This window comes from Euleptes europaea, chromosome 1 (assembly GCF_029931775.1).
Source record: "Euleptes europaea isolate rEulEur1 chromosome 1, rEulEur1.hap1, whole genome shotgun sequence".
Classification (NCBI taxonomy): Eukaryota; Metazoa; Chordata; class Lepidosauria; order Squamata; family Sphaerodactylidae; genus Euleptes; species Euleptes europaea.
In genome coordinates this window covers 163,794,320-163,809,004 of record NC_079312.1, presented here as the reverse complement: position 1 = coordinate 163,809,004, position 14,685 = coordinate 163,794,320, and the positions used below count along the sequence as shown (strand labels likewise).

Below are 14,685 nucleotides of genomic sequence, written 5' to 3'. Positions count from 1 at the left end.
AGATGTAGGCTAATAATTCACTTATGTCAATATTTTATGCATATATAATAATCCTATAAGGTCGCACTGTTACTTCGTAGCGCCTTTTCAACCAACAAAAGTAAATATACAGAATTGTATATACAAAAGGCAATATTTTTTTAAGATAATAAGATTCAACAGAAATCAACAATAGGCTTGTAGTGTCTTTCTTTCATGAATTATGCATATAATGTCCATAGTTGTCCTTAATTCCAGTTGGGTAGAACAGGATTCTTTGCCTGTTTCAATATTTCTTCAGCTACCCTGAAGGACATATATTTATGACATCTGGATCCTCTCTCAGAACGTCCCTTGCATCACCAGCATTTATCTGCAATTTCAGAACGCTATTCTGTTGATAGATTATTCAAGTGGGACTATAATTAACATTCTTAACATTAAAACAATAATTAACATATATATAATAACGTTTATACTCACAATCATGAACAAATTTTCATACCCAGTGACTTGTGTGATGTCGACCCGACAAGAACCCTTTCTTGTTTCCAGTCAATTGATTCAATATGGGCAATATACTTAAATGCTTGCTACTGTGCTCATTAGGACCGATCCCAGGTGCAAGTGTTAATTTACAAGAAAGAGGTAAGATCATTGGCCATGTTTAACCCCTTTGGGGATATACAATCAAAGAGTTGCACAAAGCGTGCTTCTTGCTGACTTAATATTCGTTCCATATTGGATCTCTGAAACTTCTTAGGGGTTGCTTGCCAAACCGCAAAGAACTGAAAATCGCTATCTGTATGCTTGCACTTCATCCAATGCTCCACTAGGGGGCTTCTAATACTTGATTTTTTATTCTAGATCTATGCTCCACGATTCTTAATTTTAGGGGGCGTGTGGTTTTTCCAACATAAATTAATTGGCATGTACAGATAACTAAATAAATAACATTTGAAGAGGAACAGTTTGTAAATTGGCGCAGCACATACGTGAAGCCAGTGTCTTCCCTTGTAAAACTCTTTACTGATAGGACAGTGCTGTATAAATGTAATTTTGAATACCAGCCTTTACCTGTATATGCAGTACCTATTTATCCATGTTTCTTTCACACTGACCTCCATACCAAATCTTCCAATAAATTCCTTCTGCCCTCCAGACCTTATAATTCTATAGGATACAAGCAATATCAGTGACAGCTTCATGACAGTATTTCATTTCGAGATCTGTTGCAGCCTCACAGTGCATTCCTGAGAGGAATGCGTGCGCCTGTCACAGGAGGCAGTGCAGCGGCGCTGCCTCCAAAGGAGGTTTTGGCCCCGCACTTTTAGCATAACTGGACATTTTGTCCTTAAATGCAAGTGTACACACCATGCCTTACAAAGGAGTTCTATTTTGTTTTTCCTTTAAGTATTATTTTTCAATGCGTGGTGCTAGGGCAGGGGAACACTGCTGGTACACTTAGGAAAACCTCTGCATTTTGTTAGTCCTGAATTATTCTCCAGATGACTGACTGGCCATTATAAACAGTGTTTACTGTATGAGTTGCCAACCTATGAACGCCACACACAACAAGAATTTGTGGCAAACCAGAACAAGAAGCAGAAGTGACTGTGGACCTGATTATAGCCCTTCCACTCTATTTATTGTAAATCCACTCTACTGCATAGTGTAGTATCCTCTGGTAAGTAGTATGTAGGATTAAGTCCACCCTCCAAAGCAGCCATTTTCTCCAGGGGATCTGATCTCTGTAGCCTGGAGATGAGTTGTAATTCTGGGAGATTTCCACCTGGAGGTTGTCAACCCTAAGGTTATGCTAGAAGGAATTTGATAGGTAGCACATTTGCCCAAATGCCACCAGTATGTTGCATTTACAGGCAGTAGTCTACGTTCAAACACTTGTTCATCTTTAGCAAATTGTTTAGATTGTTTGTTAATTACAACCCAAGGGCTCAATCCAGGCAAACCAAGCATAGTTGAGTCCTATTTATTCCAATCTCATTGAAATTGATGACCCATAGCCCACAAGCCTTATACACACTTGTGTCCTATTGAACTCAGAAGGGTAGCCGCAAGTTGCCCTTCAGTACTCCCCATCCCTCACCCCACTTCTGTTAATCTTTGTGGTGAAGTGCCCACAATAAAGGTATTTTACCTGTGGCACTATAAACTGCCCGTGTACATAAACAGGTGCAGGAATCCTCCTTTTAGACATGACACCCATGTAGATAAATGCATGTAAGCAACCGCCCCCCTTTCTCTTCAATTGCATAAAGCACCCAACATTCCTCAGCCTGCAACATTCCAAACTCTGGCGGTTTTTCTCTGCTTTGCTAGCTCGTTATCTCATTACAAGGACCTTCGCGTCTCAACCAAAAGAACTGCTTTGCAGAAAACTGTTTGTTAAGAATGACAGCATGGGAAAATTAGAGATGTATCTATATTGAAGAGAAGTCTATAAAAGGTTGATCAATGCTAAATGAAAATAGGATTCTTTCTGCAGTCTCACTCTTTTGGTCTCAGCTGGAGAGATTTGATACCAGCTTGTATATTTAAACTGGTACCTTTAAATAGTAAAAGCTGTAAAAAGTAATTCCTGATCTCCAGTGCATTATCCTTGATCAGATCTACCTGGGGTAATGTTTTTTTAAGGCACAACAGTGGGGGTTAGCTGCCTGACCAGTGGCTGCTATTATTACCACTATTATTACTAGGGTTGCTAGGTACTAGCTGGAGATCTCCTGCTATTACAAGTGATCTTCAGCCAACAGAGACCAGTTCACCTGGAGAAAATGGCCGCTTTAGCAATTGGACTCTATGGCATTGAAGTCCCTCCCCAAACCCCACCCTCCCCAGGCTTCGCCTCAAAAACCTCCCGCAGGTGGCAAAGAGGGACCTGGCAACTCTAATTATGACTGCTAACAATGAGAGGCTCCTTAAAGCTTAACAGCATTTATTCCAGCATTCTGAAAGGTCATGCTGGAATAAATGCTGTTAAGTCTTTAAGGTGCCACTGGACTTCTGTTTTATTTTGCTACAATACGGCACAGCTACCCCTCTGGAATTGTTCAAGATGGTTATCTTAGATCATGACTCAAGTTTATATCTGCCTTTAAGATGACGACTTCTACTTTCAATTAGGAACGGGATGGGGAGCTACTTAAGGCTTAAGGTTTATTACCCAATGCACTTCAATCCTTTGCCTAAGTGAGTCCCAGTATTACAGGCCTTAGATGTGCCGCTGTTTAGCTTGGTGATGGCTGTCAACCTGGAAGGCTTTAAGAGGGGAGGACGGGGCTATTCATGGCTACTAGTAAAATGGGTACTAGTCATGATGCATACCTATTATGAGCATGCCTATTGTATTAGGTACTTTGGAACTCAGGCAGGACAATGCTCCTGCATTTGTCTTGTTTGTGGCCTTCCTAGAGGCACCTGGTTGGCACCTGGTTAGGGAGGGGCCATGGCTCAGTGGAAGAGCATTTGCTTGGCATGCAGAAGGTCCCAGGTGTGGAAGACCCCTGCCTGAGACCCTGGAGAGCCGCTGCCGGTCTGAGTAGACAATACTGACTTTGATGGACCAAGGGTCAGATTCAGTATAAGGCAGCTTCATGTGTATTGTGTGAACAGACTGCTGGACCTTGGTTTGATCCAGCATGGTCATTCTTATGTATCAGCGCACACAGGATCGCACTGCAACCTAACCTAGACAACACTACCTAAGCCTCACACTCCAGCACAATTCTGTTCTGCTGTCCGCAGAACAGACCTTTTACTGTCGCGGTCCGTGCCGTTAAGGTAACCAAGCTCTTAGAAATGACCCCTTCCTGAAAAGGGATATTTTATCTTATTTAGCCTGCTACCCACTAAGCAGGGATCAACACTTTCCACCTCTTGCCAGACAAGACTTTCTCTTGAAATGTTCCAGTAAAAACATGAAAAGAATATATGAATAAAAAATGCTATTTATTTCACATAAAGTATATGCATGTAAATGGTTACAGAAATAAAAACTATATTAGTAAGCTCAACAGGAACAAAATACTATCTTACGTATGCAAGCAATATTAGCAATATCAACAATTTCTATGAGTCTATATAAGTCATATAAGACTCTATATAAGTCCACTGCACAGGAGAAAGAGAAATTCCTGCCTTCTTCCTGCACTGCTTTCAGTGATTAAAAACAATTTTAACAGAGGAGGCAGCTACAACCACGCCTCCTTAGCGGTGGCCCTGCACTCTTAGCCTACATCGCCTCCCAAAACTGAGTAACCAATGGGCGTCAGAACTACAGTGCCCATAAGCCCAAGAAAGGGCAAATGCGAAAACCCGATTGGATCGCTGGGCTGCCTTTCTCGTCCCTCCCGGGCTTTGTTGCCTCGTCGAATTCCCCGCCCAATTCCCACCCTGATTGGTTCCTTCTTTGGTTTATCCCCCCCCCGCTCTGCCCAGCCACGCTAGCGTCCAATCGCCTCTTTCCCTTTTGGCCTCCCCCCCCTCCCCGCCCCTGTCCTTAGTGGACCCGCCTCCATCCTGTCGAGTGATTGGGCGAGCCCCACCGGCGCAAAGCCGTCATTGGCTAAACCCCGGCGCACCGGCGATGTCAGTAAGCCTGGCTGGTGATGGAGGGAGCGCTGTTGAAATGGACCAACTATCTTTCAGGTGAGCGCAGGTCCTCCAGTGGGTCCGATTTCGCCCTCGTATCTTTCCGTTGCCTGGTAACGCAGGCCTCCACTATCCCTTGTCTTAGCAGCATAGCAGTATCATTGGGATGAATTGAAGGCGTGCGGGCTCCTTTCTCTTACCCCCCTTCCTAAATCCCCCTAGATATTTCTCCTTGCATGATCTGTCCTTAATCCTTTCCCAGAAGGTTTAATCTAATTCAACTGATCAATGTTGAAAGGTTGAAGTATTCAATAATTAAAGTATGCAGGATGATTATATGTAGTTTATTTGTGTGTGTGTGTGTGTGAAGTGCTGTCAAGTCACAACTGACTTATGGTGACCCTTTTTAGGGTTTTCATGGCAAGAGACTATCAGAGGTGGCTTGCCAAGGCCTTCCTCTGCACAGCAACCCTGGACTTCCTTGGTGGTCTCCCATCCAAATACTAGCCAGGGCTGACCCTGCTTAGCTTCTGACGAGATCAGGCTAGTTTATAGAAATGATACAATGAATTAGAAAACAAATACAGAGGGGATTATATAGACATTAATTTGATAGAGGCGGGGAAGTCAGAAAAGTCAATACTGATTAGGCTGATTCGTTTGAAATGGTTTTATTTTATGTAACTCTGAAGATGACAATATTGAAATTGAATGTGACTTAATAAGAAAATTAAATAAATATATATATATATATTTAAAAAATCCTTTCCCAGGAGGAAAGGTCAAGTCCTTGCCCAGTCGTTCCAAGTAGAGGTATGGTTTTCACGATGCTTTTTTTAAAAAAGAGTGTTTATTCGTTGAAGCTCTGATGTTTATTTATTGAAAGCCATATATGCACAAAGGCTAAGAGCAGTGGACTTTAGAACGCTAACTTAGAAATTGCTGTTTGAAATAAAGAGAAGTAAAAGCACTGGATTGTGCACGTTAACCTGGGCAAGTAGAAAGAAGTTCATAGCTGGTAACTAAAGCTTAATAAGCTAGCCACCAAGAAAGCCGCTGCAGTGAGTATATTCCAACACTGTAGTGCCATCGCAGAGAAGGCCCTGTTTTCTGTTGCCACTTGCTTTACTTTGGAATATACACACGGCAGTGGCCCAGGTGCGAATTTTAACAGAGGGGCCAGCTCACAGAATAAACAGTCATAAGAACATAAGAAAAGCCCTGCTGGATCAGACCCAGGCCCATCAAGTCCAGCAGTCTGTGCACACAGCAGCCAGCCAGGTGCCTCTAGGAAGCCCACAAACAAGGCAACTGCAGCAGCATCTTGCCTGTGTTCCACAGTCCTTCAAGTACCCAGGTCCCAGCCTATTTGGGGCCTTATAGGTAAGAACTGTGCCATTGAAGTGGAGATGTGGGAAGCAGGACACATTCACAGGAACAACAATATTTACAGATTTTGTGTAGCAACCTGATTTGTTGGCTAGGCCACCTGGGCTGACCTCTCAGGCCTCCAAGGCTCAGTGTGAACTAGAAACTTGTAGGGATCTGAGCCCAACCAAAAAGCCTGTCTGGATGTGTTCCTTGGTCGGGGCATGGAGGCTCAGTTGGTTATTCTTTTCATTAGAAGTCCTACCTGACTTATCATAAGCAAACCTAGCAAGCGTAAGTCAACAGGTGTTTTGGGCAACTGCATGAGTGGAAGATATTCATCTGTGTGTGTGTGTGTCTTCTGCCTCAGGTTGGCAACCGCGGTACTTTGTGCTAGAGAACGGCATCCTTTCGTATTACGACTCGCAGGATGATGTGGGCAAGGGAAGCAAAGGCAGCATCAAGATGGCTGTCTGTGAGATCAAAGGTAGGCTGAGTGGATGCTGTGGGGGGATCACAATGTAATCTGCAACCTTTGGTAATGGAAGAGCTAGACTGCTTCAGAATTCAGTGTGACACGTCAAAGAGAAAAGTTTTGCTTAACTGAAACTGTACAGCTTAGCATTACTCGTATTTGGCATGCTGTTTCATAATCCAGAAAGGTTCCACAAACCAGACACTGGTTATTGTGAGTTCTTTATTTGGATGTACAAGGTCTTACAATAAATATACGCAGGAGAACCCTGCATGGATGTTTTAGTGCACTAGCAGAAATCTTCACACGGTTAGCTCTGGGCTTACGGGCAATTGTTCACCTGTTTCAATTTTCTTTTCTGTAAAAAGTCTCTCTGAGAGCCCACCTAGATGTTACAAACTGCACGAGTTTGCCATCAGGACTTGCGCCTATACTGTAGCTGCTAGTTCTTAGTGCCAACCTGTGAGTAAATATGGAGCAGGGCCCAGCATGGATTGGAACCACTGCACAGGAGAAAGAGGAATTCCTGCCTTCTTCCTGCGCTGCTTTCAGTGATTAAAAACATCCTGGGGGCTGTGGGGAAGGAGACGCTACTTTCTCTGTGGGGAGCTGACATTGACTCCCAGAGAAACAAATAACATCCCCCCACATAGGAGCCCCGTGGTGCAGAGTGGTAAGCTGCAGTACTGGAGTTCAAGCTCTGGTCACGACCTGAGTTCGATCCTGACGGGAGTCAGTTTCAGGTAGCCGGCTCAAGGTTGACTCAGCCTTCCATCCTTCCGAGATCAGTAAAATGAGTACCCAGCTTGCTGGGGGTAAAGGAAAGATGACTGGGGAAGGCACTGGCAAACCACCCCGTAAACAAAGTCTGCCTAGTAAACGTCGGGATGTGACATCATCCCATGGGTAAGGAATGACCAGTGCTTGCAGATGGGACCTTTACCTTTACATAGCTCATGGCCTGGTTCAGTCACTGAAAGCAGTACAAGAAGAAGGCAGGAATTTCTCCTTTTCCTGCTGCAGTGGTTCTGATCCAGATGAGGCCCCACTGCATGTTGACTCACAAGTTGCTACTGGAAACTAGCAGTTACAGTATAGCAGCAAGTCTCTACGGCGAACTTGTGCAGTTTGTAATGCCTAGTAAGGCTCCAAGAAGCCTTTTGTGTGTGTAATGTGCAGTCAAGTCGCAGCCGACTTATGGCAACCCAGTAGGGTTTTCAAGGCAAGAGGCAAACAGAGATGGTTTGCCATTGCCTTCCTCTGCATAACGACCCTGGTATTCCTTGGTGGTCCCCCATCCAAATACTTGCCAGGGCTGACCCTACTTAGCTTCTGAGATCTGACAAGATCAGGCCAGCCTGGCCCATCCATGTCAGGGCAAGAAGCCCTTTAGTCCTATACAAATATTTGCCTGCTGTTCTATTCAAATACCAATTATTCTACTGCCCCACCCTTCTATATACATTAGCTTAAAGATTTCCTTTTCTTCTTTTAATAGCCGTATTTGGTTCCATTCGTCTGCACAACCATTAGTTACAGACCTTCTGGTCTATAGACATTTGGGTGTGGGGAAGAAAGGCCCAAGATAACTGAATTATTTTTGAGCCTCAGATTTCTCCGTTATCTCCATTCTGTTCCATGATCTCTGCAGCATTTTTGCTCTGCTTCTTCCCCAGCTTCAGGTCTCTCCAGCTTCCTTTCCCTATAAGGCTTATGGTGCTTGTTGATAGAAATGGGTTGATCTACTGATATGGGAACTGTCATAGATTGTATTCACAAAATCTTTTGGGGTAGTGCTAGATCTGGGGCATCCAATTCACCCAAGGCATATATTCCAGGTTACTCACCTCTTGTGGGTTAGTTACTCTTTAGCCTTCCCAATATTTCCAGAATCAGACTGAAAATAAGGTGGGTGCTTAGTTCTTCCTCAGGGTATCCTCATTGACCTTGTACAGATTCTGCGTGGTGGTGATCTAGAGCAGTGGTTCTCAACCTTTTTCCGACCGTGGCCCCCTTCCGACCTTGTTTCCTTCTTGTGGCCCCCCTGTCCTACGGTAGAAAGGTAGCTATTTAAGTTCTTTGTTTCTAAATAGCCAAGGAACAAAGAAGCATAAGCAGCCACACAAAATGCACACATGCAGTTTTTATTGGGAAACTGAAATTTACAAACAATACCCCACAAAAAGGGAATACAACATGCTAATAAACAACAATGTTCACATACAAGGGAAAACAAAGCCTCTACCATTGTTTTCTATTTTCTTCACTTCTCTGTTTTCTTTTTTCTTTCCTGTTTTCTTTTCTCCGTCACTTCTCTGTTTTCTTCACTTCTCACTTCCCTCTGTGGCCCCTTAGTCTCGTGCCGTGGCCTTCCATTTACGCAGTTTTCACCTGTAGCCCCCTTGGAATATCCTGGGGCCCCCCGGGGGGCCATATGGCCCCAGGTTGAGAACCACTGATCTAGATTGTTACAGCAGGAAGGGAAAAAATGGTGCCTTCCATTGCTGGGAAACTTTCTTAGACCAAAGATTCCCTGGAAAGTACCCTGGTAACCCGCCGCCACCACTCGGGGCCTCTTGAGAACCTCTAGACTGACCCCCTGAGAAGGCCCTCTTCCAGCACAGCACCTGGTTATGACTGAACATCCATGACAAATACCTGGTCTGGTCTAAACCGGCTTGTCCTTTGTCCAAAAGGGATTAAGTCTGCCAGGATTGTCCAATGTGGGATGGACCTGAATACCTTTATTGTAATGTAATCTAGGATCCCAGACGCTCTAGGTGGCACGCCTGAGCCTTAGCGAGTTTTAGGATTTCTGCCACAAACGCAAATTGCAAAGATGTGTCATCTTGTGAACTCGGAATATGTGGTAGCAGAGTCATGAATGTCTCACCTTTCACCGTCTGTTTTGGTGTTTCCGATTGCAGTGCACACTACTGACCCCACTCGTATGGAACTGGTCATCCCGGGTGAACAATACTTCTACCTGAAGGCAGGAGGGGCTGCCGAAAGACAGAAATGGCTGGTGGCTCTGGGCAGCTCCAAAGCCTGCCTCGGCGACAGCAGGAGCCAGAAAGAGAAAGGTTGGTTCTTTAGAAATAGGTTGGCTGCATTGGGAGAGCTTAAAATAACAGGGATTGTGTGTAGGGGATTAGAGAGGGTGTTAGCAGAGGTGGAGACTTGCGAAGTGAGGATTATCATCGTGATAAACTGGGATTCGAATGAAATTACTCTCTTCTTTGCCAAACCTCTGTGGGCCTGTTCAGTTGTTTGTGGTTTTGGAGCTAATTTTGAAGGTAGCTTTCACTTTATTTATTTATTTATTTGGTCGATTGGTTTATAGCCCTCCCCGATCAAGGGCAGGCTTGGGGTGGCTCACATCACAACAGTAGACAATCACATTCAATTTAAAACAATGACTTAATAATATGTAGCATTAAAACTTGAATAAAAAACCTAAAAATTGCACATTGCGCAATCCACGGCGCCACTCGGATATAGAGGCATCCGTCTAGTCAGAAAAGGAAGGGAGGGTGGGCACGAATAACCCAAAATGGAACAAAATACTACAGGTGGTATTGGTGGTACAGTGATATGGGGCGGCCAGTTATGATTGGACCTTTGCTGCCCTCAGCCATAGGCCTAGTGGAACATCTCTGTTTTACAGGCCCTGCTGAATTGTGCTAAGCCCCGCAGGGCCTGGGTCTCATTCAACAGAGCGTTCCACTAGGCCGGAGTCAGATCTGAAAAGGCTCTGGCCCTGGTTGAGGACAGTCGGATACTTCTTGGGACGGGGACCACTAATAAGTTGTTGCTAGATGAGAGTAGCCCTCTCTGAGGGGAGTATTTGGAGAGGCGGTTCCACAGGTACGATGGTCCCAGACCGTTCAGGGCTTTAAAAGTTAACACCAGAACCTTAAACCTGATCTGGTATTCACTTTGGAGTCAGTGCAGTTGGCGGAGCACCAGCTGGATGTAGGCTCTCCAAGGGGTCCCCATAAGGACCCTCGTCGCTTTATTTTGGACCAGTTGAAGTTTCGGGAGCAGTCTCAAAGGCAGCCCTGCTTAGAGCAAGTTACAGCAGTCTAGCCTGGAGGTGACCATCACATGGATCACCGTGGCAAGGTCATGGCGGGTGAGATAGGGCACCAGTTGCTTAGCCTGGCACAGCTGAAAGAACACTGCTCTCGCTACGTTCATGACCTGTGCCTCCATTGACAGGGAGGCATCTGTGTTTCTTCCTTGGCTGATTCACTGAGGGGAAGAAATAAAACTGGGTTGTACACCTGATCTTTCTCTAGAAAGAATGGGGATCTTCTTCTTCTGCTTCTTTTTTGTTTAATTGGATGTCCAAAGAGATAGCCATGTTCCAAATGAATGAGGGATAGCCTTGTCATTGCCCATGCTATTCATATTTATTTATTATTTAAATTTATAGCCTGCCTTCCCTGGCCAAGACCAGGCTCAGGGCAGGTGACAACCATAAAAACAACATATGTTCAAATATAAATATATCAATAAAACAATAACAAAACATGGTACCACCATCTGACGCATATCACAGAGCACTCGCTGAGAGTCTCGATGTCTGTTGTAGCCAGCCAATTTGAAAGTATCTGAGCTCATCAGATCACCTTATTTTGTAATCATCATCATATAGGGCTGAGATTCTCTGCCAGTGTATGGAATTGTCCTCAGCGTGAGCCGTTAACTGGCTTGATCCATTGGTCAGCTGTGTGATCTGCAGCAGGAAAAGCTATTCTGGTTGTGAAGCGGGGATTCGTTCTTTGCACTGATCTTCAGTGGGGAGGCTACCATGGGTGCGGAGACCCAAGTTGCTGAGGGTCACTTCACTGTGTTAACCACAGAAAAAGCTTTGACCTAATCTTGCGATTCTGTGCTGTTATGTTTTAACCCATTCGCCACGAATCCCTTTTTCTTGTTACTGCTTAATTCCCTCTTTCTGTTAACTTCCTTTTTTCTCACTCCTCTCCATAGAGCTCACTGTGCTTTCTGTCTGCTCCCCTATCTGTTATCTACCTTGTTTTTTCCTGTTTTTGTATTTTTGCTCTGTTCCTGTCCCCCCACCCGCACACTTCTCTTTGCCGACCTAAGCAGTGGTAGCACACATGGGCTTCATACTCATAGTAGTTCACATCAGCGCATTCTTAGCAGGTTATGAAGTATGACTGTTGGTGGCCAAAGGCTGGCAAAATGTCGTCAGCCCCACTATGAGTTGGGTGGAGAAGAGAGAGAAGGTTCCCTGCTGATGTAATGAAATAGATTTTCCTCTACCCCCGTACTGCTTTGGAAGGACTGGGGGAAGCTTTCGGGGTTCCTGCAGCGATTTGGGATCGCAGCTAGCATTGAGCATCCCCAAGGAGGGTCACAATAAGATGCTACTGTGTCACACTGTTGTGTTTTAATCAATGGGAAAAAAGAGGAGTCACAGTGTGAAATACAAACCCAAACCACAATACACCGTGATAAAAAAACAACACTAACAATTATTTACTATGCTGAAGATTGGAAGGGACCACAAGGATCATCTAGTCCAACTCCCTGCACAATTCAGGAAATTTACAACTCACTCCCCCACACACCCCCAGCGACCCCTACTCCATGCCCAGAAGATGGCCAAGATGTCCTCCCTCTTATGATCTGCCTAAGGTCATAGAATCAGCATTGCTGACAGATGACCATCTAGCCTCTGCTTAAAAACCTCCAGAGAAGGAGAGCTTACCACCTCCCGAGGAAGCCTGTTCCGCTGAGAAACCACTCTAACTGTTAGAAAATTCTTCGTAATGTTCTAGACGGAAACTCTTTTGATTTAATTTCAACCCGTTGTTTCTGGTCCAACCTTCTGGGGCAACAGAAAACAAGTCGGCACCATCCTCTATATGACAGCCCTTCAAGTACTTGAAGACTGAGCAAGTAACAAAGAAGAATTACAAAATGTGGCCAAATAGTAAATAGCTAAAACGTTAACAACTTTTACAGTAGTAAGACAAAATGTTCACAGAAGTAGGTACAGGAATCTGGATGTAATCCCATTTCGAGAATCTTCACCAGCCAAAGCTTAGTTCTTGATATACTGTAATACGTTACGACCAATTTAATGAGTTACGACGCATGGAACCAAATAGCTATTGCTTATCTCTCCAAAACCAAAGCATGCAAAAAGCCCTACCTGAAGGAGTATCCTAAAAAGTAAGAAGGGAGCTCCTGCCTGTTATCAAATCTTCATATGTGGTTACTGACAGAGCTCCCTTCTTACGTCTTAGGATACTCCTTCAGGTGGGGCTTTTTGTATGTTTTGGTGAGATAAGCATTAGTTATCTGGTTCCATTCAGCTGCTTTGAAACTCATTAAATTGGTCGTAACGTATTACACTATATCAAGAATTAAGCTTTGGCTGGTGAAGATTCTCGAAACGGGATTACATCCAGATTCCTGTATCTACTTCTGTGAACATTTTGTCTTACTACTGTAAACATTGTTAACATTTTTGCTATTTACTATTTGGCCAATTTTGTAATTCTTGTAGACATATGTTCTTTACTTGTTCAATCTTTGGCATAGTAAATAATTGTTAGCATGGTTTCTTATCACAGTGTATTGTGTTTTTGGTTTGTGTTTTAATTAATAACATTCCCTAAATACCATTGACTTTTATTGGTAATTGAGTAAAGGTCTGACAGGTGTAATAGGTGGGGGGAAGGAGGGTAATTCTTTTCTCAAACACCCCTCCCTGAGTACATTGTTTTACTTCTCATCCTGTGGGGATGAATGCCATCCATTTCCTTATATATGGGGAAGTTAAGGCATGTACACCCTTACGGCAAGGACTAAGGCTGTTACCGCACTAGGTATTCCCAGCAATGTATCAAGAGTTTGGAAATGTTATAAAAAAACATCACTTTAAAAGGGTTTTTGGATGCCACAGCTAAAAAATGGTTGGAAGACGTCTTCACCGCTAAAGGGGCTGAACAAAACGCGAACAGTATTTTTTATAACAGTTTCAAACTCTTAATACATCGGTGGGAATACATAGAAAGTGCGAACAGTATTTTTTTAATAACATTTTCAAACTCTTAATACATCGCTGGGAATACCTAGTGCGGTAACAGCCTAAACCTTCCCTAAGGCATTACCAGAGCTGTGCATGGAAGTCGGGTTTTGCCCCCTCTCAACTGTGCCCCAAATGGCAGTTCATTTTCTTAGAACTCTTGGAGGGCACTGTTGAGGTTGAAGCCTAGTCCCCTCTGCATGGCCCTGCACCAGGCTCTGTTGCTTGGTCACACCAGGACATGACGGGATGTTGAGGACTGGCTTGGAATGTTGAGGGATGCTACGCTGTGCAGAACGTCTATGAATTTTAAATGCTTTATTCTTTAGAGTTCTGTGCTTGGCAAAACTTCGAAACGAAAAAGAGCGACTGAAGAAGCTGTAAGAGTACTGAAAAACAGTTCTGTGCCTTAGTTGCTCCTGAGCCAGTTCTGTCTTGGCCCTGCCAGACTGGGTAGATTAGGGCTTGTTTGCACAGGCAAGAATATCTGCACTTGTTAAGGATGCTGTTATCATGAATCAACAGCATTTATTTACCTAGCCAGAAATCCCTGGGTGTTTTAAGCCCCACCCCTTCGATCATTTCCTTGGTTCAGTTCAGCTCACTGTCTGCAGTATTTGGAATCAGTCTTAGCTGTTATGGTGCTTACAGACTAATGCAGAATACTGAAATATGCCACCTTCTTGATCCTGCTGGGGTTCAGGTGTATTCTGCTTGGTTTATTTATTACTTACGTACTTCCATTTGTACCCTGCTTTCCCCCCCCCCATGAGGACCTAAAGTGGCTCATATCGTTCTCCTTGCCTCCATTTTATTCTCACAACAACCCTGCAAGGTAGGTTAGGCTGTGTGTGTGACTGGCATAAGGTCACCCAGCAAGCTTCCATGGTGGAGTGGAGATTTGAACTTGGATCTTCCAGAGCCTAGTCTGACATGGTTGGAAGCTGTGGTACAGCCTGCTTAAGCTCAAATTCCACTGGGGTAGCCATGTAAAGCCTTGAAGAAGATGATAATGGAGTGGCAGAAGCAATGACAGAGATCCAGTTTTGAATGGTTCTTTTTAGGGGGGATCCATACAAATAGGAAAGTTAGCACAGCAAGAAGAAAGCCTTTTCATCTCTCTTCTCCCCCCCCCCCCCGGCCCGGTTCTGTTTCTTTTTTGTGCTGGTTTTCTACTTGAAAG

The 14,685-nt window shown here is 44.2% G+C and overlaps 1 protein-coding gene across 1 annotated transcript in view; it reads left to right on the top strand.

Annotated features, from left to right (window-relative positions):
• The first annotated feature begins 4,575 nt into the window (after positions 1 to 4,575).
• LOC130477347 (pleckstrin homology domain-containing family A member 3-like) overlaps positions 4,576 to 14,685 on the top strand; it is a 44,908-nt gene continuing 34,798 nt past the window's right edge. The window contains exons 1-3 of the mRNA XM_056849275.1: positions 4,576 to 4,647; positions 6,329 to 6,445; positions 9,361 to 9,516. Coding sequence (XP_056705253.1) covers positions 4,608 to 4,647; positions 6,329 to 6,445; positions 9,361 to 9,516 — 313 coding nt within the window. The 5' untranslated portion in view covers positions 4,576 to 4,607. The remainder of the gene's footprint in view (positions 4,648 to 6,328; positions 6,446 to 9,360; positions 9,517 to 14,685) is intronic.